We start from the raw sequence: 27,317 nt of genomic DNA, 5'->3' as shown, positions 1-27,317 counted from the left end.
AAGTTATGCTGTATGTTTTCAAATTATGCTCTTTCTATACTTTTCTGGTCCAAGTTTTAAGTTATAATAAGAAAGAGTATAATAGCCAAAAAATTGGCAGTAGCAATTTTAGGTATAGAACTGCTATAAGAATTTTTTTAAAAAACTGACTTTTCCTACTAATTTGCTTTGGGAAGTGGGTGATAGCTAACTTGCCAGCTTTCTTTTTTTGAAGGCATGGCTACTTTCTAAAAATTGGAAATTTGATTGGTGCCGTTAGGATAAATATCCTTGGATGCACAGCTTAATTATATAGGGGACAAATGATTTCAGAGAAGAAGAAACCTATTTTGTGATACAGCATAAAACAAGTATGTCAAAAAAATTGGAAAAATGATGACAGGCTGGAATCTGAAAATGAAAGCATGCCAATTTATAATCTCAGGAAATTAGTCCATTAGTGAGACCACAGAAGGCAATGAGTGTTTAAATAATAAAAGATAAAGCAGAACAATTTTAATCAGATTTGATCTGACCTAGATGAGAAAAAAAAAAAAGGAATGAAATCTAGTCTACCAAAAGACAGGTATGCCATCTGGCTTTCTGGAAATAGATTTAATAAAGTACTTAAAATGAATGTGTTCCATAAACTTTGTATGAAGTTCTAATACCAAACCAAACTATCCTCTTAATTAAAAGCCATACTATTTTTTTTTTTTAGGAGGAGGAGGTGAAATAAAAGATAAATCTTTCAATGGCTGCCAAATATCTATAGTTTAAACATCTTTCTGGAGAAGCAGACAAGAGGTTATAATATTCTGTACCATCCAAGTACAGTCAGTAATGTTTTTAATGATCAAATATCACTGCAAACAGCAAAGTGCCAGTAAATTACTTTCTAGGGTTTACACACACAAATGCTTTCAGGGGTCAGGCCTTAAGGATAGGCAGATGAGTGAACTGGTTAAGTAACGTGGAGTACTGTGGACTAGGGTAAAATGGAGAACAGTTCTAGTCTAAACAGGGACAAAAAATCATGTGGGCCAAAACCAAGACATTGTGATTGATTATGTCCTCACGTGGCCAGCTTGCTGGCCTGGCTTTAGACTTTTTACTTGGGCAAGTTGACTTCCTTAACTAAGCAGGGCTTTTCTAACATAAAGCAAGGGCTAGGTACTATAATGTTAGTAAAAATATTTCTTTTTCTACATTTCTTAGAGGCTGCCTGACAGATTTCTTGCAGAAGGACTCAGTGCTCACCATCCTCAAAAACTGGATCTCAAACATCTATTTTACCATTCTTGCATAAAGACCTTGGTCAAGGGCCATGGTTAAAAACTTCTTTTTCCTTCAAAGCAGAGGAACCCCTCACCCTTTTAAACAAATGAAATCTACACAGAAAGCTGATATGTGAAATAGATGAAAGTGGAACTGCTCAGGCAGAAGAGGGGCCAGAGATGGCCAAGGAGAGTGGGGGCCTAAGTGCTTCCCTTCTATCCTCATTCACTTGCTTCCTCTGAAGCCAGCCCCTATGGCACTTTCAAGAACTCTGGGGAAACAGTCTGAAAACCCACGGGCTTGTCAGTGATTCTTAGCCTTGGCTGTAAACTGCAATCACCTGAGAAACTTTAAAGACGTGACCTGGGCCTCACCTGAACCCAACTAAATGTTTTTTTCCCAGGCGACTGTGACACACATTGAGGCTGCAACCCCCTGGGACAGAGCCGACCTGAGACACTCACCGTGTGCTACCGGCCCCTCTCCTTTGTTTCAGGTGCTCATGCATGCTCAGCTGCTAGGTCGTGTCTGACTCTGCGAACCCATGGACTGTAGCCTGCCAGGCTCCTCTATCCATGCGATTTACTAGGCAAGAATACTGGAAAGGGTTTCTATTTTCTACTTCAGGGGATCTGCCCCATCCAAGGATCGAACCCATGTCTCCTCGTTTCCTGCATTGGCATGTAGATTCTTTACCACTGCACCACCTGGGGAGCATCAGGTACTCATAAAAGAAAAGAAAAGGCCTCAAGTTGGTGGCCATTAACAAAAATGTTGAACGGGGTCATCATATTTCCCAAAAGTCAGGAACAAAGAGGACCCAGATAAAGCTTCTGAGAAGGTAATTTTTAAGAAGTCTCCAGATGCTGCACTGAAAATGTAATTCCACCACTCATCTCTTATTTGCTTAGGCATAAAACAACAGGACATATTTTCACTGGTTTCTCTTCTGCTGCTTGTTAAATTAAAAAAAAAAAAAAAACTAGTCTTAAAAATAAGTAAGTAAAGGTACTTATTATAAGGCGCATGCCACTTTCCAAGCAGATAAAAGAAATACGGCCTTAGAAGAAGGTGTAAGGCAGACAGGTGTATTAACTATTTAGGTCATGCTCATCTGTCTCTTAAGAGAAGTCTTCTCTCTTCAAGCTCAATGGAAGGGTGACAAAAAATCAGATCCACACACTATTTTAGAATATAATGAAATTAGCACAGGCCATCATGTGCCTCAGGGAAAAAAATCTGTCAAGAAGGATACCACAGCACATGAAGTCAGATGATTCCTGGATCAGGGCACATTTGATTCTTTTCTTGGTTCTTTTAAGGGCTTAGTGGAAATGATGACTCCTTTCCGCAAGCTGACCTCAAGTCCGCTGCTGCTAAAATGATTTAACAACTTGCTGTGAAATTAGCTACTAGAGTCATACAATCCTTTGCTCACTGAGCATAAAATTCACTCTTACAGAGTAAGAACTTACCATCTTTTACCCATGTAGTAAAACATTCCAACCCCCCCAAGAACACTCTCGGAATTGAGCTTTCAATCTTTTCCTTGAAAAAATATCCCCTGCCCCAAACCCCAACCCGGTACTCAGAAGAATATAATCACCACCATGGCACACAGAAGTTGCTGAACTCTGCCACTCAGAGTTATGGCAAAAATAAATAAATAAAAAACACCAATATACCGGGGGTAGGAGGCAACCTTAGACACTGTCTCCCCTCCTGCTCTCCACTTCAAACCAATCTCATGCAGTTTTCCCACCCAGAGAAAGAGAAAACAAATAGTCACCAGCACAGCAACAGAGTGAGGTTTCATAAAAGAGTATTTTTGCTGAACAAAAACTTGCCACCTTTATAACCTTAAGAGTATAGTCTGAGATGTAACTTTCCAGGTTTCAGGATCTTAACACTGAAATTCTGGGACTGGTTTTTTGTCCAAGACTCTGAGTCCTAAGATACTTTAAGTATACTAACTGCAGTAGATATTTTTTTGGGTAATTTTATATTTATCATAGTTTTTCCCACCTTGTCTCTGCTCCTGGCCTCCATATTTTCATCACTCCAATCCTAACTCTTCTGTGTAATATGTCATCAAGAAATTTGCATTATGTATAATGCCATTACATGACTGCAGCTATCGGTCTGAAGACAAAAGGATTAAGGCTTTTACTCTTCAAATTGTTGCTACATCTGGCCAACATCAATTGCATTGTACTACTCCACTTTAAAAAAAAGAAGGAGATATTAAATGTTCCCTGAGCTATAAGAAAGTTAACATCTATCTCTAAAAAACATGGGTCAAATTTTACTCCAAGCATCCTGGTTAACAAGCTGTAAAGTCAAGTGCCTGCAGAGGCTAAGGCAGATAAGATGAACAAAGAAGATACATTATCAAATCGAAGGAGCTTATGCCTGGTATGACAGGGGCCACAGTCACTCAACTCAGTCAGGTACCATGTGGTGCTGTAGGCCTAATGTTATCAGAACTTCCACCTTTTCAAAAGAAGTTAGGAATCTTAATTTTCATCTGAAAGATATGAATTCTAAATTATTTTAAGCTCTATGTAAAACATATTAAAAGCATAAAACCAAATAACCAATGCAACATCAGGCAAGTGAAGCAAAACCTACTTGTGGGCTAAATCAAGTCTGTGGACTAACGATCTGCAACCTCTAGGAAAGGGATCAGGGTTTTTAGGAGAAGGGATTTGTGAATCCAGATTAAGGAAGAAGAGGGCAGTGGGATGGGAAAGGAGACATTATGTACTCATGAAATTAGAAATATCTTTCCAGGAAAAACTCTCCATAACATCTGCCACCCACAAAACAATAAATAGAATGGAAATTTACCATACCCTGTTTTCTTGAATTCCATCCCTTGGCCATTTCTCAGCTAGATGTGGAGCCTGAAGAGGGCAGGGACCTCATCTGTCTTGGTTATCCTCATGCTAAGAAGGGGCTGACCAACTTAAATTTATTAACACCTTAAAAAAACTAATGTATTCAACAAAAATTTACTGACTGTCTACTGCACATGAGGCACTTTCTGGGGACATCTCAATGAATAAAAAAAATTCTCTCATGGAGTTTATCTTCTACTGGGAAAAACAGACTAAGTGAATAAGTAAATTATATGGTATGTTAGAAGGTGATAAGTGCTATGAAGAAAAAAGAGCAAGCGTGAGGTGGAGGGGTGAAGGTAGGATTGTGGCAATTTTAATGTGGGGACAGAATAGACTTTACCAGGAAGATGATAATTGAGTAAAGACATGCAGAAGCCAAGGGAATGGCCTTATAGCTATCTGGAGAACAGGCATTCCAGGCAGAAGGAACAGTCAATGCCGAGGCCTCAGACAGGAGTGTGTCTGGAGCATGACAAACAGCGAATCACCGTGGTGATAGCACAGTGACAAAGGGTACATGTACATCACTGTAAGGACTTTGGTTTTTAGCCATTGGAGAGTTTTGAGCAGTGTTAATGTCTGACTTACATTTTTATAAAGATCACATTGGCTGCTGTGTTGAGAACTAAAAGAATGACCAAAAAAAAGTAAAGAAGTAAAGTAAAGCAAAAAAAGTAACGAATGACAAAGACAGAAGCAACAAGACCAATTAGGAAACTATTTAAAATGATCTCAGAGGGAGATAAAATTTGAGCTTGGACTAGAATAGTGGCAGTAATGGTAGTGAGGGGTGACTAAATTCTGAATGTACCATGAAGGTAGAGCCAGAATTACCTGATAGATTTATGTGAATCAGAATGAACTCAATAAAATTTTTAACTTTCAGGGATATTAGGATTTATAAAAAATATATTTTATTTCTATTTCGGTTATATCAAAGAAAGATAATAGATGCTCTAAGAACAGGGAGATTACATGAAGGACAAACTTCTCTCTCCTTTTGACTGGCCCTGAAGAATATGGTAGCAGTTAAAACACAACCTTTGACTTCACACTTGTTAGGATGGATAAGATATTAAAAGAAAAACCTGAAAAATAATAAGTATTGGAGAGGATGTGGAGAAACCGGAACTCTGTGAACTGCTGGTGGGAATGTAAAATGGTATGGCAGTTCCTCAAAAAATTAAACATGGCATTACCATATGATCTAGCAATTCCCCTTTGGGTATATACCCAAACTCATACACTCATGTTCATCATTCACAGCATTATTCACAACAGCCAAAAGGTGGAAATAACCCAAGCATCCACTAATGGATAAATCAATGAACAAAATGTGGTAAATACATACAACTGAATGTTACTCAGCCTTTAAAAGGAAGGAAATTTTGACACATGCTATATATTATGGATGCATTTTAGAGACATTTTAAGTGAACTTCATCACAAAAGGAGAAATATTGTATATTATTTTACTTACATGAAGTTCCTGGGCAGATTCACAGAGAAAGTGTAACAATAGTTACAAGGGGTTGTGGGGAGAGGGGATAGATAAAAGTTTCAGCTGGGAAGATGAAAAGCTCTGGAGATGGATGGTAGTAATGGCTACACATTAATGTACATGATGCCACAGATCTGTATGCTTAAGATGGTAAATTTTATGTGTATTTTACCCTCAAAATAAGGTAAAGTGAAAAGTACGATAAAGCCTGCTTTGCCTACCTCAAAAGAAAACAAAACAAAACAAAATCTCAAAAAAGACCACCTCTGGAGTTAGGTCACCTGATTGCTCATGAACTGTGTGCCCTAGACAAGTTCTGGAAACCACTGAGCTTTATTTTCCTCATCTGTAAAATACGGATAACCTTTAGCCCAAAGTTTGCTGTGAAGACTAAATGAGATAATATTACGAAAGTTCTTAATGCAACACATTAGATACCAGTAAATGTCGTTTATTCGCTCAGCTGTGTCCGACTCTGCGACCCCACGGACGGCAGCCCGCCAGGCTCCTCTGTCTGTGGGATTCTCCAGGCAAGAATACTGGAGTGGGTTGCTATTTCCTTCTCCAGAGGATCTTCCCAACCCAGGGGTCAAACTCGCCTCTCCTGCACTGGCAGGCAGATTCTTTACCACTGAGCCACCAGGGAAGTCCCATTCAATAAATACCAGCTATTATTAGCATAAATGAGCTACTGGTCAAGAAGTAAGTAAGCCAGAAGTCCTTGAATCCAGTGAATTAGTTTATTAAGTTAAATCATCACCATGGAGCTGCACATGCAATCTTCATTAACTAAAGAAGCCATGCAACAACTAGGTTTTTTGTGGAGTTTGCTATGGTTAAATCCAGTCACAAGATATTTTGAAGAGATACCAGTTAATAATGGTGACTGAGGTGAAAATTTGAGAATTACTGTATAAGTAAGACAGATTCCACATTCAAGAAGTAGGATAAATTATGGAACAATGTCTTTGTCAAAGATTTTGTATTCTATTAACAATGCAAAGACATAGGGTAATGTGGTGTAATTCATTTATTAAGTATCATGGATCAGCAATATAAGTAGACATACTGAATACACATATATATACCAAGTTGCATGTAGGCAACTAAAAAAGCTCCAAGATACTTTTAAAATGACAGTGTTTTATATGTTTCTTATATTGGGCTGTTGGTTTCAAGTGATATCCTTGATATAAAGGATATAAAAATCTATGGTTGTAAATCTGTAGGAAATAAAATCTGAAGTAAAGCTCAATACTGTAGACTCAGATAACACACCTCTTGCTGGTCATTTACTCAAATTAAAATACAAAAGAAAAAATAGAGAACTCAATTTTCAAAGTGCAAAGCTGGTATGACTGTAAACATCACAAAGGTGAGTTAACCAGTATGCATGGCAGAAGAGGCAGTGATTTTATTTCCAATTCTGGTCTTTAGAGATCTGAATTTAGATTGTATTTCATGACTGCTTATAGGAAATTAATTCTAGCTCCTAGAAAGGCTAGTTACAACCTACTATACATAAATATACCATCATAGTCAAAACTAGGCAAAAAAACCGGAGAAATCTTCAAGTCCTAGTTCTGGTTTATTTACTTCAAGAAATACTAAAAACAAAGCTATCTCTTCATTTGTATAACCCCAACATATGGAGACAATTATAATGGGACTTGACTTAAAGCAGCATAACAAAATCTTGACAAAAGAAAACAAAGTCATTTGTGCTGAAGAAACTATAATATCTATACAGCTGCTGCCATAGCTGCTGCTGAAAAATACGTGGTCAAGAAGCAGACGCCCCTGAGCTGCCTAGTAGTGAAATAATCTCAAATGCTGGGTGCAATTATGAACTAGTGTAGTGTATTAAGAATGTAACAGGGCATCCGAGAGTTCTATCCACTTTGGCCATTCCCTTCTTCTGCCCCTCCATACAGCAGCTCTTTAAAGATACCCTTTTGGACTCAAAGGCTCCTATATGCCATATCAAGCCTGAAGGCAACTAGTCTAAAATGAGTCAAATGTCACTAGGTTGACATATCTGTCAACTGATGTTTGGAATGATGTACAAACCACAGTGATCAGTTACACTATACCACCTATACAGTCAAGGAGCCTTCATACTCAGAGGTAGAAAAGAAACAGGTATAAAGTTAGAATTTAGAAATGTGTGCTAAGTCACTTCAGTTATGTCCAACTCTTTGCGACCCTAGAGACTACAGCCTGCCAGGCTCGTCTGTCCATGGGATTCTCCATGCAAGAACACTGGAATGGGTGGCCATTTCCTTCTCCAGAAAATCTTCCCAACCCAGGGATCGAACTTGCATCTCTGAAGTCTCCTGCATTGGCAGGCAGGTTCTTTATCATGAGCACCACCTGGGAAGCCCTAAACATTATATCACCAATACAGTCAAGGGGCCTTCATGCTCAGAGGCATAAAAGAAACAAGTATAAAGTTAGCATTTAGAAATGTGGTTTCTCTTTTATACAGGAACAAAGCTTATTTAATTATTTTTTTTTACAAACATGGCTAGACATACACCAAAAACCTGTGTGGCGTATACTTGATTCTATGACTGTATTTTCTCTAAGTATGTTAATTGCAGAAAGCTATTTCCAGTCCATTAAATACATTTATCTTGACACAGAAAGGACTGTTGTGATATTAACTGTCTCTCATGGCCTAAATGTAAGCTCCATACAATTCTTAGTTTCAGATTCCACTAAAGGATTACAAGTTACCTTGGTGCATTAATCAGAATCCACTTATATTTTTGACAACGGGATGAGGGCCAACTGAATGAAGGGTAATTTCTTTGCTTCTGCCAATACTAACACTGTTTGTGAATAAGTGCATCATAAGAGAAGCAGGCTGTGATCCTGAGAGCACTGATTGGTGACCATTAATCAGGCGGTAGGGAAATAAGTCATCCTTTCAGATGCTGACTTTATAAACTTGACGAGATTGCTAAGAAGTTTTCATAACAATTTTAAAGGAAGAAGTTCTTTGAGCTTGTGGATCACTGTGCAAAGCACAAAGGATTATCTTGCTTGCAAAGCACTTTGTTTACCACCACTTCCATGGAAGTCATTTTAATAAGTATTTTAAATTAACAAATGAAATGAAACATCCCACTACACTGCTGCACCTGAAAGAGGGAAGATGTAAGAAAAAAACAGATGCAGATCTATCTGAAAAGGGAAGATGTGATGCTATGTTAGAAAGACATATTTACACTTGTAATGAGCAGTGTTTAAGAAACACAACAAGATTTCACAATGGTGACAATTCTGGCCACACTAACACACCATTCCTATTAATGATACAGGCCAGGTCCAAAGGCTGAAGAAGATTCCAACCAGGGATGTAAGGCCTAAGCACAAAATCTTTCTATGGTTGAGAGCCAAGACAATAACAAAATCACACATCATGGTCCTTGATTTCAAAAAACAGTGCTCTCCTGAAATCTAACATCACTTCCATAATGTAACACATTTCTATTTCCTGTACTATTGGGAGAGACCCAATGTTCTTGTATTTTTTCTGAGGTTTTTCTTGTTATAGTAGTATTCTTGTGTTTGCTAGATATATGTTAGTTGCTCAGTCATGTCTGACTCTTTGTAACCATGGACTGTAGCCAATCAGGCTCTTCTGTCCATGGAATTCTATAGGCAAGAATACTGGAGTGGGTAGCCATTTCCTTCTCTAAGGTATCTCTCTGACCCAGGGGTAGAACCCAGGTCTCCTGCATTGCAGGCAGATTCTTTACTTTCTCAGCCACCAGGAAGCCCTGCTTGATATATGACCAATGCCATTTTAGAAGTCATCTACCAAACAAATTCAAAAATACACACTGCGATGCAATAATATCAACCACTCATGAGTACTCAAGAATTTCCTATGCTAGCTGATTGTGTCCACATACCCTGGAACACACTGAATGCTTAATGTAATTTCTTCCTTAACTTAAAAATATGAGACTCTTTAAGTGGTATATTTTAATGTCTCAAATAGAGAAAGGATATTAAACTGATATGGAAATATAGTTTATGAAATGAAAAAAATCAAGAGCCAACAAGAAAAATTTAGAATGATGACTTCTATAATTATGCAAAGATTAATGTATTATTTTTCTACCTTAGCTTCAAATATCTGATAGAGATTCCCAATTTATAACATCAAAATGGTGTCAGTCTTAAGAGTTTAATGCTTAAAGTCACTGCTAGCTTTTTTCCCCCAAAGTCTTTATCTTCTGGGACACACTCTATAAGATCTTACCAAGGCTGAAAGATCTGGGAATGCCACAAGTAACACCACCTACTCAGACCTGATTTGCTAAGAATACCAGCCCTATAAGTTCTGTCTGATTAGGGAAGGATATTTTTTTGTTTCTTTTACATTGGCTTTGGCAAAGATTTTGTTTTTGAAACCACATCAAACTAGGGAGTGATCATCTGACAACCCATTATTTTCATTTCAACAAGGCATAATCTACACTTTTAAAAATGGGCCATATCTTGCAGATAATCATTTTTCCAGCCCTGATCAACTACTACATGATCCACACCACACTATAGAAGACTGTGGGTAGAAAACAGCATATGTCAGTGCCATCATTGATAGGGAAAGGCATACCCTTTTAACATTCCCAAAAAACTGAGCTCAAATAACTCCTAATAAGTAGAAACTAAGAAAATTACCTGGGATTGGAGTTGAGAGGGGGATGAAAAGGATGGGAAGGGGGCAGAAGAGAGTAGAGGTGGTTCGTTTTGGGATGAGAGACAACTAGTGTCTTTGACTTACAAGCACTGAGTCAAAGAAAACTTGATAAAAGTCTCTGGCTTGCCTACCCAGCGGACTAATGCCTCTGCTAAAAGATGGTTCCCTAGTTGCTTAATTAAAATTTACCACAGAGCCAGATTTCTTTCCTTTGGCTAGTAATGTGCCTTGTGGCTTTACTTGATTGACTTATAAGGGCTTTCACACAAGAGGAAAGATCAGAATGTATGGAACCTACATTCAGATTTCTGAGAAAGACTGAAGCATCAGATAACCAACTTAAATACTTGGTCTTGGTTATACCTTATAAAATCTCAACTTATGGAAAGAAGAGCACAAAATGAGCAACAATATCCTTTAAGTATATGACAGGAGACGTTAAAAAACACTACCTCTCTTAATACTTAGGAGAGGACGATGAGCATGTTAAAAGTATCATGCAGCAAAACATTTCTTGCAATATTATCCTTCCTCAATCACTTGACATCATTCTCTAAGGCACTAGCTATGCAACCGTCTCTAAAACAATATTAAACAGAAAGCTTCCAAATCCACAAAAGAAGAGAAATACTTGGAAAATGAAAGACAAAGGAAGTGAAAAGCAAATAACCAATCCAAAGGCAGACAAAGTTAGGTGAAAAGAAATGTGATACTATACTTTGGTTTTGCATTTTTGTATTCTTCAGTGTCTGTGTCCTCGTCCTCTGAGTACCAATTATCTCCTCTTCCTCCAGCCAAGAGGCCCCTGGCCGCCAACAGTCCTGCAGCATTCCCATAGCCAGTGTATTTCAGGAGACTATCCACTGCAAAAACAGAACAGGTTTTTAGACAGGAATCCTTGAGTGCTCACTGTCATCACCAACGAATCACCAACACAGGGAAGCTGGACATACAAGCCATGGTAGTAAATCTTAAAAGTTGAGAGGTTGTCAAAGTGTGGTAGTAGTAATCCCATATGCTCTGAGGACCAGAACCCTTTTATAAGGTATCAGAAATTAAAATGGAGCTGTTTTGAATACATTCTGTGGCAGGAGTGGGGCTTTTGTGACTGCCAGGCCATTGGTAAGGGTGATGTTTTAAGGTTTTGATCACAAAATTGTTATCTTTATTCAGTTTCAGAGAAATGATGATTAGAGTTAATGAAAGCCAGACTGGGATTTTACCAATATAGCATATAATGAAAAATCTTTCTTATTGCTTTTATAGGAACTAGAGGGAAATAAGGAATTAAGATAAGGAATAACAAAACCTAAGCGAAAGTAAAAGATGCTCAGTCGTGTCCGACTCTTTGCGACCCCATGGACTATACAGTTTATGGAATTCTCCAGGCCAGAATACTGGACTGGGTAGCCCTTCCCTTCTCCAGGGGACCTTTCCAACCCAGGGATCAAACCCAGGTCTCCCACATCGCAGGCAGATTCTTTACCAGCTGAGCCACAAGTGAAGTCCTAGAAAACCTAAGGATATTAGCAAATGTAAACAGGGTAGGCTAAGTTACTGCTTTTTCAAAGAAGTCAGAGAAAGTATGGAAGCACATTATACCCAGTGAGTATAAGGCCAGGAACTGCTGGACCTTAGTGATGGCTCTACCACTTCTTAGCAGGCAGACCTTAGGTAAATTATTTTGCAGTTCTTTACTCCAGTTTTCAGATATAGAGAACTGGAATAATACCTACCTCACAGATTAATACATGCAACGTGCTTAGAAAAGTATCTGGTATTAGGTTGGTACAAAAATAACTGCTGTTTCGGACAGTGAGTTTTAAATCATTATAACTAGGCTCAAATGCATCCTTATTAATAAAAATAGGAACCATTACCATGAACACATTTTGCCAACAAAAAGTAAGTTTGTTTATTTCTATAGTGTAAAAATCCATGCTTCAGGATTCCACAAACTCTTGGAAAGCATTTTCTGCCTTCTGCTGGTTGTGGAAGCATTTTTCCTTGCAAAAAGTTGTCGAAATGACTGAAGTGGTAGTTGGCTGGCGAGAGGTCAGGTGAATATGGCAGACGAGGCAAAACTTCACAGTCCAATTAGTCAAACTTTTGAGGCATTGGTTGTGCAACCATGCAGTCAGGTGTTGTCATGGATAAGAACTGGGCCCATTCCATTGACCAATGCTGGCTGCAGATGTTGCTATTTTCAGTGCATCACATTGATTTGCTGAGCATACTTTTCAGATGTAATGGTTTTGCCAGGATTCGGAAAGTTGTAGTAGATCAGATGGGCAGCAGACCACCAAACAGTGACCATGACAATTTTCTGGTGCACATTTGGCTTTGCTGAAGTGGTCTGGAGCATCTTCTCAGTCCCACCACTGAGCTGGTCATCACTAGTTGTCATATAAAATCCACTTTTCGTTACATATTACAATCCGATTGAGAAACAGTTCGTTGTTGTGTAGAATAAGAGAAGACGACACTTCAAAATGATGCTTTTTTTTTTTTTCAGTCAGCTCATAAGGCACCCACTTAGCTTTTTCATCTTTCCAATTTGCTTCAAATGCTGAATGACTGTAGAATGGTCGACGCTGAGTTCTTGGGCAACTTCTCGTGTGGTTTTAAGAGGATCAGCTTCAACGATTGCTCTCAATTGGTCATTGTCTACCTCCAATGGCCAGTCATTATGCTTACCTTCAAGGCTCTTGTCTTCTTTGCAAAACTTCTTGAACCACCATTGCACTGTACCATGAAGGGCACGGAGATGATGTAGGATGAACAGTCCAGGAAAGAATTGTTCATTAAATTTACAAATACTTGAATGACAGAGTATCTCCCTCGACACTGAAAATAGGTAGTTTGAGAGCAAGTAAAAGGAAGTCTGCTTTCAAAGGATACGAAACCAGTGAAATTTATGCAAAAGGAAATATGGATTAATAATGCAGGTAGATTAAATAAAGTTTACATTAGTCACTTTTCACTATTTTCTACATTAAAACCTATTGGTAACTGTGGTCTCTTTGGTACTAATTCTCAATAGGTGCTGGGTAGAATCATTAGAATTTAATGAGGGATCATGGTGGTATAATTTGAAAGCCCTCCAAACAAATCTGATATGCTCTCTCTTGCCATCAGTTCTTCCACAAAATGGAGTGATTTAGATAAATTAATGGATTAATGGATTATTGTATGTGTATGCTCAGTCATGTTCAACTCTTCCTGACCCCACGGACTGTAGCCCTCCAGGTTCCTCTGTCCATGGAATTTTCCAGCCAAGAATACTGGAGTGGGTTGTCATTTCCTGCTCCAGGGGATCTTCCTCATACAGAGATCGAACCCATGTCTCTTGTGTCTCCTGCACTGGCAGGCAGATTCTTTACCACTGCACCACCTGGGAAGCCCTAATGGTTATTAGGGGAAGTGAATAAACAGTGTATACAAATATTCATGATATTCATGACCCTAGACATGGTCAGTTACAAAGCCACTGAGGCTGAAGGATCATGTATCTGAACCCACAGTAACAATGACGCTCTCTTCGCAAGTTTTTGGATAAGATTTATTTTTAAACAAATACAGATATTTAGCAGTTCTAGAAAAAAAATACTCACTGAAATTGTGAAAGTCTAATTTGAGATGCTATGAATAAATGGTTTAAATAAATATACTAAAAAAATAACTAAAAAAGACACAAAATTTAAATAACCACCTACTGTGGCTAAAAAGTAAAATAGTTTAAGAATATAGTTTATAAAAGGCCAAAACAGGTTAAAAACAAGTTAACAGAACACTAAATAACCTGCTTTCCTATGCAGAAAGTCCTCTTGGAAGCTAGTGAAGGGTAAAAATTCCTAGCACTTTTATGAAAATTGTGCTTACTTAAGTTCATTCACTGGAATAAACCTTCTGTGTCAACTCTGTGATAGTTTGGGTTACAAAGACTGTTTCAGACACACCTTGCTTTCAGAACAGTAGATAAGGCTATAGCCAATAATTTAAAAATCAAATGAACATTTGCTAATAAGATAAACACTTAAAAATTGGCGTTGGGAAGGGGAGACAAATGGACTACAAAAACCACATGGTGAGGAGGCATTTTCTTTGTGAAGTTCTGATTTATATTACTGATATCTGGTGGAGTGTTTCTAATTACTTTTTAGTCCATTTTTTGAATATTCTCTATAACATCCTATTTGATATTGGTGAAGTAGTAAAAGGAAAATGGACTGAATTTGAATGTTAAGATGAACTGTTAAGGCAAACAAAAGATCTTCTGAGTGATCCTTAAAAGAAAAAAGAAAGAAACACAACAAATGTTTTTGTTCTTTGTCACAGTACTCATTCATGCACTTAGATGAAACTGCTGCAGAAAAGAAATAAATCAGTATACGGTCAGCAAGTTACAAGAAAGATTTCACCATGATTTTATCAAGATGCTAGAGGGCATTATGAATAGAGGAAAGCAACCACAGCAGCACATGGCAAAGTCAGAACTGCACTGGTAGTAATGACATTACTGCTTATACAAAGCATGGGTTTTATCACACTTGACTAAGAAAAAAAAAGGGGGGGCTTTGCTCTTTTACTGAGGAGAAAGAAAGGCACAAGCAGATTCTACCAGAAACCATTCCCCTCCCTCTGTTACATAGAGAAGGATTTATAGTACTTTTCCTTTCAGCTAAATGCTGTGACGTTTTGAAATATTGTACTAGAAGCTTCCTCTGACTAGTCTCTGTACTTCCAATCTCACACCCCCTCCTCTCCTGGTTACACACAACTCCCTTATATCCTTGTAAAGCAAAAATATGATGTAAGCACCTTCCTGGATAAAACCTCCAAAACCTCCCTGAAAGGCTAAGCTCAAGTTCTAAAACAGGGCCTAGAGGGATCATTTTCTTGCCTCTGCCTTCCTTCCCAAACTCATCTCCTACTGCTTCTGTGCAATGCAGATTCCTCACACTTTGAACTAGTCTCTTTTCTGTACAGAACAAGGCTTCTTCCCACTTCTCTTTTCTCTGGGATGAAGACTTTCTCTGACCTTTTCCACACCAACCAATCATTTCCTCTTCCAGGTTGCTGCCGTACCTGGCATATTCTCTTATGGTGCTTACCAAAGTATATTACAATCATTCCTTTATATGTAAAAGTTCATAAGACAGTGTTTTCACCACACTGAATTCATAGACAACATTAATGTTTGATCTTTCATTAAACATTTATGGGGTACCTACTACCTGTAAGGTACTCTGTTAATCACTGGGGAACCAAAGGTGAAGAAGACAAGATAGCTAATCTAAAGAAACTCAATGTCTAGAATAAAAGTTTAACAAAAAGTTATAATATAACAAACGTCAGAAGCATTTTAAAAAGAGAGAGGAATAAGTAAAAATGGTACAAAGCGGAGAATGATGAACTCTTCATTGGATGATCTTCATACAGATGACACAGATGAAGATTATGATCTTCAAGAATACATAAAGCTCATATGCTAACAAGGATGAAGAAGCATTCCATGCAAAAGGAACAGCGTCTGCCAAGCCATGGAGATGAGCCAAGGAACAGTGCAGTATAATCAGGCAAGAATAAAGAAGTCTTTAGTATGATTAAGCAAAAAGTGCAGGGTAGGGAGTAGATTTAGGATACACTATAAAGCTAGGCCATGGAGGTAAAATTTGTATTTTACCATGGAGGTGACAGAGAGTCATTCAAAGTTTTATAAGGGGGAATGCCAATAGGATATGTGTACTCTAGAACAGTCCGTCTCTCAGTCGTGTGTAAGACAGAATGAAGAAAACCTGACCAGATACAGAAGGAGAGTATTATTTTAATAGTTTATTAAGAGGGATGCAGATTTGGAAATCCCGCTCAAATAGGCTGAAGCAGAAGCCAAGGGAGTGGATAATACTGCTCAGGAAGCAAGGTAAAGTGAGGATGAGGCCAGATGAGAACTTTAGAGAAAGATAGCAATTAGATGTCGACAAAGATAGGAGTGAACAAATCAGACTGAAAAGAATGAACAGAGGTGGGTCAAAAGAAATCTAGGAGTGTGTTGTAGTAGAGACAAACAGTGGTCAACAGTATCAACTGTGACACAAGAAAGATGCTATTAAGGTAAAGACTAAAAACTATCCATTCCTTTTGAAAATTAGTTGTGGCTTCCCTTGTGGCTCAGACGGTAAAGAATCTGCCTGCAATGCAGGGGACCAGGGATTGATCCCTGGGTTGGGAAGATCCCTTGGAGAAGGAAATGGTAACCCACTCTAGTATTCTTGCCTGGAGAATCCCATGGACAGAGGAGCCTGGAGAGCTACAGTCCAAGGGGGTCTCAAAGAGTTGGACAGGACTGAGCAACTAACACTTTCTTTCTTTGAAAATTAGTTACTTTGTGACCTTACTGAAAAGTGACCTTACCTTCCTTACTGAAAGCATTTTCAGTGGACTCTGGGAAGTAGGGAATGGTGGAAATGCCTTACTTGCTGCAAGTTGAAGTCTGAGTGGGTAATGAGGATACTGAAAAGAACAAATCAGGAAGAGTTAATAAAGGAACAAAGGGTTAACACTTGATGGAGCAAAGCTTTTGAGAAGACAAGAGAAAAGATCATCAGGAGAGGGAAACTGCTTGGTTTCAAGCTAGACACTCCTGTGCCTGAAATAAATGAGACAAAAGTAGGTGTATAAAGGTGTGGGGCTATGCGCTGAGAGAGTTTAAGCCTTATTTATTTCTGCAATTCAGCTTCTGCCCTACCACAGTGCCTAACACATGCTGAGAATTAATAAATGTGTTAAAACGAGGGGTTTGGGGAGGGGGGAAATACCCCACAAAGGCTTGTTGTTTTACAAATTATTTTCTTTTATTAAACTATGTGAGGCTTGTGTTAGGGCCCCTGTATAAAGTACATAATTGGCAGAACAGGTAATAAAAATTTAGTTTTGTCAGGGCTTAACAAAAGAAGGAGGCAGCTATTAATTGTGAGACATGTTTAGCCCGGCACAGAGGGCACTTGGATAGCTGTTTCTGTAACAAATCTTCCAGAAAGTTTTGAATTTGTATCTCGCTCTGTTTCAGGTTTCATTCTTAATCTCATCTCTGTGTTCCTAGCCCAATTTGACTGCTTGTGCTGTTTCTACTTAGTGGTCTGATCTTTGTGCCTGGATCATGATAACTTAACTTTCAAACTCAGCTTAAGGACATTCATCTTTAAGAGGCAAGTTCAATCACTCTGATAAATTATTTTAAATTTATTTTATTGTGATATAATCTGTCTCCAAACCCAACCCAAGCTCCAAAATCTTATGATGACTTATAAGTTGAATATGGACTACAAACTTTTTGGTGGTTTTAAATTAGAATTAGAATTTTAAATTAGAATTAGTTGACAGCATTTAAAAACTGAGGAATTTTATGTAAAAATCCAGAGTCCTGGCTCCTCTTGAAAAATCTAGATGATTTGGTAATATTGGCCACATGTCCCTTCATGGTAACAAGCAGCTGGAGCTAAATAGCAGCAAGGTCCTCTTTCCAGTCCCCCACATTCCCCTTGCTCCTCCACTCCCAACCCACTGTCTCCCCAACAATTAGCTAAGTGTCAGGTTTCACTGATCATCTTATGTTCCATCCATCTGACTTACTTTATTAATTTTGTAGGCATCTGAATTTGTAATCCTTGATAAAGAAAGTAAATAATACTGAGGGCAGAAACCTCGTTTATCATGTATACCTTTGTATTCCCAGGGTCTACCTCAAAAGTATTCAAAATTTGAATAAGCAAATTTGTATTCCAGAAGAATACTTTTACTATTAAAGTCTAACTGGAAGGAAAAGCAGATGAATATAAATAATTGTTAAAGATCAAATGAAAAAGATAAAGTTTTGCTAACATGCATTTGGGGCTCAAAGTTAGGACTATGAAACCTTGAATACTGAGTCCTGGGGGAACAAAGTTAGCCATTTCAAATAAAAAACAATTAACAAATTCATTTTAAATGTATATACAATATGTGTTATGACAGTAACACATACGTGAGGTGATTGATTATATTTATATATATACATTTATATATAAAAGACACTTGCTCCTTGGAAGAAAAGTTATGACCAACCTAGACAGCATATTAAAAAGCAGAGACATTACTTTGCCAACAAAGGTCCATTTAGTCAAAGCTATGGTTTTTCCAGTGGTCATGTATGGATGTCAGAGTTGGACTACAAAAAAAAGTTGAGCACCGAAGAATTGATGGTTTTGTGATGTTGGAGAAGACTCTTGAGAGAGTCCCTTGGACAACAATGAGATCCAATCAGTCCATCCTAAAGGCAATCAGTCCTGAATGTCCACTGGAAGGACTGATGCTAAAGCTGAAACTCCAATACTTTGGCCACCTGATGTGAAGAACTGACTCATTTGAAAAGACCCTGATGCTGGGAAAGATTGAAGGCAGGAGGAGAAGGGGATGAGAGAGGACAGGATGGTTGGATGGCATCACCGACTCCATGGACATGAGTTTGAGTAAGCTCTGGGAGTTGGTGACGGACAGGGAGGCCTGGCGTGCTGCAGTCCATGGGGTCATAAAGAGTCGGACATGACTGAGCGACTGAACTGAACTATAGTTAGATTTATAAAATTATTTAGATGTATATTTAGAAATGTAATTTATGTATTTAGGTAATATATGTATTTAGATATGTAATTAGATATGTTATATATATTTAGATTTTAATTACAGATGAAATAAACTTCATTTTTCCCCTCTTAAAAACTTTACAAGTACACAAGAAAAGCATGCTCATTGTAGAAAACTATAAAATACAGAGAACTAAAAAAAAATCTCCAGGCATTCTACTACTTAGAGGTACCAATGGATAAGATTTTGATGTATATTTTGATAAACAATTTTTAGTGAATACATACACATGTGTGGTTTAGATGTATGTGTGTGTATACACACACACACACAATTATACTTGAAAAACAGCTAATTTCTGATCTCAGAAAAATTGATTCAATTCAGGAAGTACTTACAGACTACTAAATGCAAGGCACTATTCCAATCACTTAATTTTACAATATGGGATCTTTTTTCATAGAAATAATTGAACTGCTTAAAAGAGCAGATGTTAAATGAGCTAGTCTATGAGAACAGTTGAGGATAATTACTGGTGACTCTTGAACAACACAGGTATTAGGGATGATGGCCCTCCAAGCAGTTGCAAATCCTCCCATAACTTTATAGTTGGCCTTCCATACTTGCAGTTCCACATCTGTGAGTTAAACTGACTGTGGACCGCACAGTACTGTATTATATATTTATCTGCATGTAAGTGGACCACGGACAGCAGTTCAAACCCATGTTGTTCATTTGTATTGCATTATGGGTCAACTGTATTATGAAAGGAAATATGGCAGAATGGAAACATAGGACTCAAATTTAGGCTTAGCTTTAAGCAACTGCATGACCTTGGATAAAACCCTTGCCTCATTTATGATATTGAATAATAATAATATTTACATTATAGTCCTTATGAGAATGAAATGAAATTATAGCTTAGAATGTTTGACACATGATACTGCAATAGTTGTGTTTATTATCACTATAGTGATATTGATCTTATTAATATGCTATCTTAGCAGTAACTTAAGTGGTTGTATCAATTAATCAGAAATGAAGGTTAAGAATTCAATGAATCCAACTCAATAACAAAAGTTCCCAAACAATTCAATTAAAAATTAGGCAAAGAACCTGAATAGACACTTTTCCAAAGGCATACAGGTGCCCAACAGGTACATGAAAAGGTGTTAAATGTCACTAATCATCAGGGAAAATCCAAATCAAAACACAATGAGAGATCATCTCACATCTATTAGAATGGCTTTTATCAAAAACAAGAGATACAGGGATATGGCGGGGATGCGGCAAAGACAAAACCCTTTTACACTGTTGGTGGGAATGGAAATTGGTGTAGCTACTAGTTACTATTCCAAGAGTCATGTACAGATGTGAGAGTTGGATCACAAAGAAGGCCAAGAGCCAAAGAATTGATGTTTTTGAATTGTGGTGCTAGAGAAGACTCTTGAGAGTCCTCTGAAGTGCAAGGAGATCAAACCAGTCAATCTTAAGGGAAATCAATCCTGAGTATTCACTGGAATGACTGATGGTGAAGCTGAAGCTCCAATACTTTGGCCACCTGATGTGAACAGCTGACTCACTGGAAAAGACCCTGATGCTGGGAAAGACTGAAGGCAAAAGAAGAGGGCGGCAGAGGATGAGACGGTTAGACAGCATCACTGACTCAATGAATTTGAAACTGAGCAAACTCCGGGAGATTATAAGGACAGGGAAGCCTGGTGTGCTGCAGTCTGTGGGGTCATAGAGAGTTGGACATGACTTAGTGACTGAAGAACAACTAGAGAAAACAGTAGTGGAGGTTACTAAAAAATTAAACATAGAACCACAATATAATCTAGCACCCCACTTCTGGAAATATATTCAAAGGAAATGAAGTAATAACTGAGAGAGAGCTCAGCTCCCATGTTCACAGCAGCATTTTTCACAATAGCCAAGAAATGGAAACAAACTAAGTATTCACCAACAGAAGAACAGGTAAGACACACGGAGTTGGCCCTTAAAGAATCCCAGGGTTAGGGATGTCCACTCTTCATGCAGCTGAAAATCTGGATATAATTTTATAGTCTGCTTTCTGTGCCTGTGGTTCCACATCCACAGACCCAACCAACTGTGGACCTAACCTATCATGGGTCATGTAGTACTACAGTGTGTATTTATTTTAAAAATATCCACATCTAAGTGAACCCAAGCAGTTCAAACTCATGGTCAATGGTGAACTGTATATAAAATGGAATGTTATTCAGCCACGACAAAGATGAAATCTTGCTATTTGCAACACATGGATGAACTTAGAGAATATTTATGCTAAGTGAATAAGCCAGACAGAGAAAGATAAATACTGTAGAACTCACTTATAAATAGAACCTGAAAAAAAATTCAAACTCATAGAAACAGAGAGTAGTGATTACCAGAGGGTAGAGGGTAGGGAAACAAGGAGATCTAGTCAAAGGGTACAATTTATAAGATGAATAAGTTCAGTTATAAGATTAATAATTTCTGGGGATCTAATGTACAGCATGATGACTATAGTTAATGATACCCTGTTGTACACTTTAAAGTTGCTCAGACAGGAAATCTTTTTTTTTTTTTTTTTTAATTTTATTTTATTAGTTGGAGGCTAATTACTTCACAACATTTCAGTGGGTTTTGTCATACATTGACAGGAATCAGCCATTGAGTTACACGTATTCCCCATCCCGTCAGACAGGAAATCTTGAGCGTTCTCACCACACACAGCCACACACACACAGACACACACACACACACACACAGACACACACACACACACACACACACACACACGTAACTACATGAGGTGGTGAATGCGTTAATTAACATGACAGTGATAATCACTTCACAGTGTATATGTATATCAAATTATCGTGTTGTATACTTTAAATATATACAATTTTATATGTCAAATATACCCCAGTAAAACTGGTGGGGGAGAAAAGAATTCAACTGACGGACGATTTTTAGAGAAGTGAGTGAAGTTTCTCACCTCTAAGCTACCTATCTCACAAAACTGGGGTACTTTAAAAAGTGAAATATAAAATCTGCTTAGTTTGGGACTTTTACTAGTATTTTAAAAACTAGGAGATGAAGAAAGAAATAGGTAAAAATACCTGAATAACTTGGTTAAAGTTCTTGTTTGGAGAACTTTTGCAGAGCAAAATAACCCAGTCATTTAAATTGTTAGATATATTTCAGAAGACAGTCACTTTATATGAACTTATAGAATAGTATTTATTATAGTATAGTTTTTAATTTCTTTCTACTTTTGTCTTACCATTAACTCAAGGTTAAGGGATGTATCTTTAGCATTTATAACTCACATTCAATAACTTTTTATTGATTAAAGAAGAAATGAAGAGATCAAAACTCCTGTAGCTTTAATTCCAAGAGAAATTAAAAAGAGGAACTAACCTAGTCCTTTGCCTGGTTATCAAAATAGTAGCACCTTAATTACGTAAGTCGATTCTTCATAATGACTCCAGGTCCTGACTCATAAGGATTAAGAAGTCTGGGTTAAGAATACAGGAGGCAAAGTTGAAATGTGAGTGTGTTTAGTAGTGTATCTGTCCGCATGCCTCAATAAATTCAGAAGTGTATAGAAAAGCTTTTAAATTATTAATTTTTATTATCTCCTCAAACCCTCTAATGTAACAGATAGACAATAAGTTCTGAAAACAGCAGAACAAGATGGCCACTAAAAACAGAAACATTTCGCAAATACCCTCAGAAAGGTGAAAAAGTAGAGGGCAAAGAGTTTAACCTACCTCTCTCTTTGCAGAGGACAAAAAGGAATTCAGCAGCAATTTGCTTGACTCCCAGGTCAACATGTGTCATGAGGCGCACCAGCTTATTTCTCACAGTTGAGCCAACTTCAGGTCGATTTGTCACATCTCTCAATGGTGGTAAAACCTAATGGCACAAATGCAAAACCATCATCAATCATTTAAGTGCTAGATTAAGAAAGAATGGTACCATCCAACTAGTCTTTTCTTATAATGTCTACAAAGCTCAGTTTTGTAGGAGTAGAACAAACATTAAAAAAATAGTTTTCCAAATAAAATAAAACTAAACAACAACACTGACTCAATGGACATGAGTGTGAGTAAACTCCAGAGGTTGGTGATGGACAGGGAGGCCTGGCGTGCTGCAGTTCATGGGGTCGCAAAGAGTCAGACACAACTGAGCGACTGAACTGAACTGAACTGAAACAACAACAACAAAACCAAACCTCTTATGATTTCATTTCATGTCTGCAGTGAAACTTCATCTGAAGAGAAACAGCTCTTCCCTGACCACCATGACATATTCAAATCCATTCCTGGGTGTTTGCTCATCTCAGGACCTTGGGATGCCCCAGCTGCCTCTACCAAAATCCATTTTAAATTCTGGGTCAAATTTCCCTTTCTCCCTCAGAGACTTCTTTAATACCCTGACTCACTGATTTTTTCCTTCTTTTAATTCTTGCAACATTTTCATTAGTAACAAAACAAAACAAAAAAATCCTGTACATATGTTTTCTAGTTGTTTTCTTTATAATAAAATGGTTATTATTGAGCACTTCCTATGTGCTAGTTGCTGTAACAGATGATATACATACATGCTCTGTAATCAACCCTCACAGTCACCACACAAGGGAGGTGGTATCAACACTGTCATTCCTATTATACAGACTGGTCCCCAGAGGAGTTACAAAACTTGCTTGGTTTGTCTGTTTGATAACTCACTCACTCACCTAGACCCTTGCTCTATTGGTTCTCCTATTATTTTACTGCTGGCTTCATCTTAGCCTCTGAGCCAATTCTCTTTTATTCTCTTGTTCTTTAAAAAAATATTTTTGGCTGTGCTGGGTCTTAGTTGTGGCACATGGAATCTTTAGTTGTGGCATGCTGGATACTTAGTGGGAGCATGTGGGATCTAGTTCCCTGATCAGGGATCAAACCTGGGCTCCCTGTATTGGTAGCATTGAGTCTTAGCCACTGGACTGCCACGGAAATCCCTTTCCTCTTGTTTTTTAACTATTGGAATACTCAGGGGTTGAGTTCTTGGGCAACATTTCTTTACTATTTTCACCCTCTGTTGGTGATCTCATCCAGTTTTATGGCTTTAAATGTACTGCTAACTCCCTAAAGTATATCTCTATCTTGATTTCTTCCATGACCCCCAGACTTTAAAAAGCTTCTCAAATTTAGCATGTCCTGAACAGATATTGAAGCTCTCAACAAAGTTGTTTCTTCACAGTTTTCCATCTCATTAAATGACAAGTCTATTCTTCCAACCTGGGCTTCCCAGGTGGCGCTGTTGTTAAAGAACTGCCTGCCAATGCAGGAGACATAAGAGAATCAGGTTTGATCCCTGTTGAAACGATTCCCTGGAGAAGTGCATAGCAACCCACTCCAGTATTCTTGCCCGGAGAATCCCATGGACAGAGAAACCTGGCAGGCTGCAGTCCACAGGGTTGCAAAGACTTGGACATGACCGAAGTGACTCAGCACACTCTTACAACTGTTTACTGCAAACAGCCTTAATTCCTCTCTTTCACATCCCACATCCAGTCCATCAGCAAATTATTTTGGCTCTACCCTTGCATTATATCCACAACCCGACCACTTCTCACTACCTCCTCTAGTATTACTAAATTCAAGGTACCAATATTTTTCACCTGAACTGTTCCCACAGTCTCCTAAGTCATCCCTGCTTCCATTCTGGTCCTTCTATGATCTATTCTCTACAGAGCAGTTCCTTTGAAAGTCAGGTCATGTCATTCCTCTTCTCAAAGTCCTCCAGTTCCCATGGCCTCTCATCTTATGCATAGTAGAAGTGGAGATCCTTGCAGATTCCTTGGGTTTCACATAATGTGTCTTCCTGCTACTTTTCTGACAATTTCTTGCTCACACTGCTACACTTTCACAGATGGAACTCCTTAAACTCACTGAGCATTTTCTTGCCTCATGGTCTTTGTATTTGCTGCTCTCTCTGCCCAGAAACCCTTTTTCTAGAAACTGGCTTGGCTCATTCCCTTACTTTCTTCAGGTCTCTGTTCAAATATCATTTACAGAAAGACAACCCTTGATCATCCTAAGGAATTCACCTTTAGCATTATCTTTTCTCATCCCCTGCTCCTGGTCTAGTCTTCCTCACAGCACTTATCACCACCTGACATAGTATACACTTCTTTCTTAACTGTCTACCTTCTTCCACAAGAGTCTGGGGGCAGGGATTTCTTTCTGTTTTGTTTACCACTCTCAATGCCTGGCATATTACAGGTTTCAATAAATATTTTCTGTCTGAAGGAAGAATGAATTAATTCAAGTAACTTTTTAAAAGTACCTTCTATAGGTGAGGCACTATGCTAGGAAATGAAGATAGACACAAGTCAAATTATAATTTACTATGCCAGACTCTTCATGTGCATATTACTTTTATTTAATCCATTCAGCTGATTTCCTTCCTTCCTTATCTCTTTATATACTAAGTGCCTACCATGTATCAGGAGATTTAAAAAAAAAAATCAGAAAGGAAATCTCAGAAAACTGAATAATCTACCCAAGTGTTTATAGGATCCATATTTCAGTATCTCTGGCATGACAGAGCAAATTGCTATTTGTGCCCTGTAAGCATAAAATAATTACACAGTAAATTCTTATTATTTGATTCAGCTAACCCTACTGAGTTTATCTCCCATTTCTAGAGAAATGAGACATGAAACAAGAGATTTCATGTAGTATGTACCTAAAGTTCCAGAGCATAGTATCTATTAATAAAGGTTATCACACAAAAATTTTATTAGCTATGTTTTCAGTTCCTTAAAACAAGAAATTCTGTAGTTTTTATTGTTATATATCATGCCCACACAAACTGCATAAGTCTGGATCATTTCTGGTGGTGGTGGTGGTTTAGTCGCTAAGTTGTGTCTGACTCCTGTGACTGCATGGACTGTAGCCATGTCCCACTCCACTGTCCATGGGACTCTCCAGGCAAGAATACTGGAGTGGGTTGCCATTTCCTTCTCCAATGGATCATTTTTCTCAAAAATTTCTATTTTCCCCCAAATTCTACTTTTCATTAAATTTTTTCTTTTGAGAAATCTTGTCCAGTTCTTTTTTCAAACTCATGAAATCTTCATCTCTTCTATATGCCTCTCCAGACTAATCCAACCTGAATCAGTAATTTCTACCATCTGTTCTCTTTCTACCTGCCCAAATACTGAACATTCAAGACCAATTTACTTTGGGTATGCACAAGGTAGATTTAAGCAGGTATTAACCACTGAGAATGATAACTAACTAGCCATGGTTCCATTTACACTATTACCAAAGCTAATCATCTGTTACTTGAGGTTCTGCCCTTCTTGATCATCATAGTCTAGAGTACATCTTCCTCAGAAAGAAAGTTGATTTTTGTATTGTGTTATCCTTCTCTAGTTAACTTTTTACTTGTTATGTCTCCTTTGTACTGCAGTATTTCTTTGAGGACAAACAGTGGGTCTCACAGTCTTTTGTGCCTACAAAATGTATAGACCAAGGCCTTCATATAAAGAATTTGTTTAACAAACAGGATATGTTCGGGGTATCCTGCTTAGAGATAGCAAAATCTAAACAGTTTAGTGGAAAGTGGATCTCCTATGTGAAAAGCTAAAATATAGGACACAAAATATTTTCATGTATTATTCTTCACTAAGTCTTTCTAGTCAGAATAGATGTCTTAAAATAATCAAACTTGGAAATGACCTTAATTCAATTATCTAATTTATTTTGCTTAAATGATTATTCATGTTTGATGATACCTAGTCCTCTAATAGGAGAAGGCAATGGCAACCCACTCCAGTACTCTGGCCTGGAAAATCCCATGGGCAGAGGAGCCTGGTGGGCTGTAGTCCATGGGGTTGTGAAGAGTTGGACACAACTGAGCTACTTCACTTTCACTTTTCACTCTCATGCATTGGAGAAGGAAATGGCAGCCCACTCCAGTGTTCTTGCCTGGAGAATCCCAGGGACGGTGGAGCCTGGTGGGCTGCCGTCTGTGGGGTCGCACAGAGTCGGACACGACTGAAGCGACTTAGCAACAGCAGCAGCAGTCCTCTAATGGACTATAAATTCTTCAAAGATACGAGTCCCTACTTTCTAATCTCTCCTTATCAGCAATATCTATTAATATGCTCTACACAGACCAAAGTGTTTATTAAATCTTGACCATAAACATACAGAGAAAAATGAACCTAGTTCATTTATTAAGAGAAATTCTACATGACAATAAACAATGGGGTGAATGGTGGCGCCATGTATTGAATGAGGAAAGAAGG

General features: G+C 38.0%; 1 protein-coding gene across 5 annotated transcripts in view; it reads right to left on the bottom strand.

Moving 5' to 3' along the window:
• Window positions 1–27,317, bottom strand: part of RIC8B (RIC8 guanine nucleotide exchange factor B) — a 100,569-nt gene that overhangs the window by 15,580 nt on the left and 57,672 nt on the right. For all 5 annotated transcript variants that reach the window (XR_010663614.1, XR_010663617.1, XR_010663619.1 and 2 more), the window contains exons 7-8: window positions 22,783–22,927; window positions 11,097–11,241 (exon numbers count right to left, since the gene is read on the bottom strand). Coding sequence is in view for 2 of the 5 variants with exons in the window: in XM_065938423.1 (XP_065794495.1) it covers window positions 11,097–11,241; window positions 22,783–22,927 (290 nt within the window). In the remaining 3 variants the exon portion in view is untranslated. The remainder of the gene's footprint in view (window positions 1–11,096; window positions 11,242–22,782; window positions 22,928–27,317) is intronic.

Source organism: Muntiacus reevesi, chromosome 1 (genome assembly GCF_963930625.1).
Source record: "Muntiacus reevesi chromosome 1, mMunRee1.1, whole genome shotgun sequence".
Taxonomy (NCBI): domain Eukaryota; kingdom Metazoa; phylum Chordata; class Mammalia; order Artiodactyla; family Cervidae; genus Muntiacus; species Muntiacus reevesi.
Note: the sequence above shows the minus strand (reverse complement) of the source record. Positions and strands in the feature narration are given on the sequence as shown.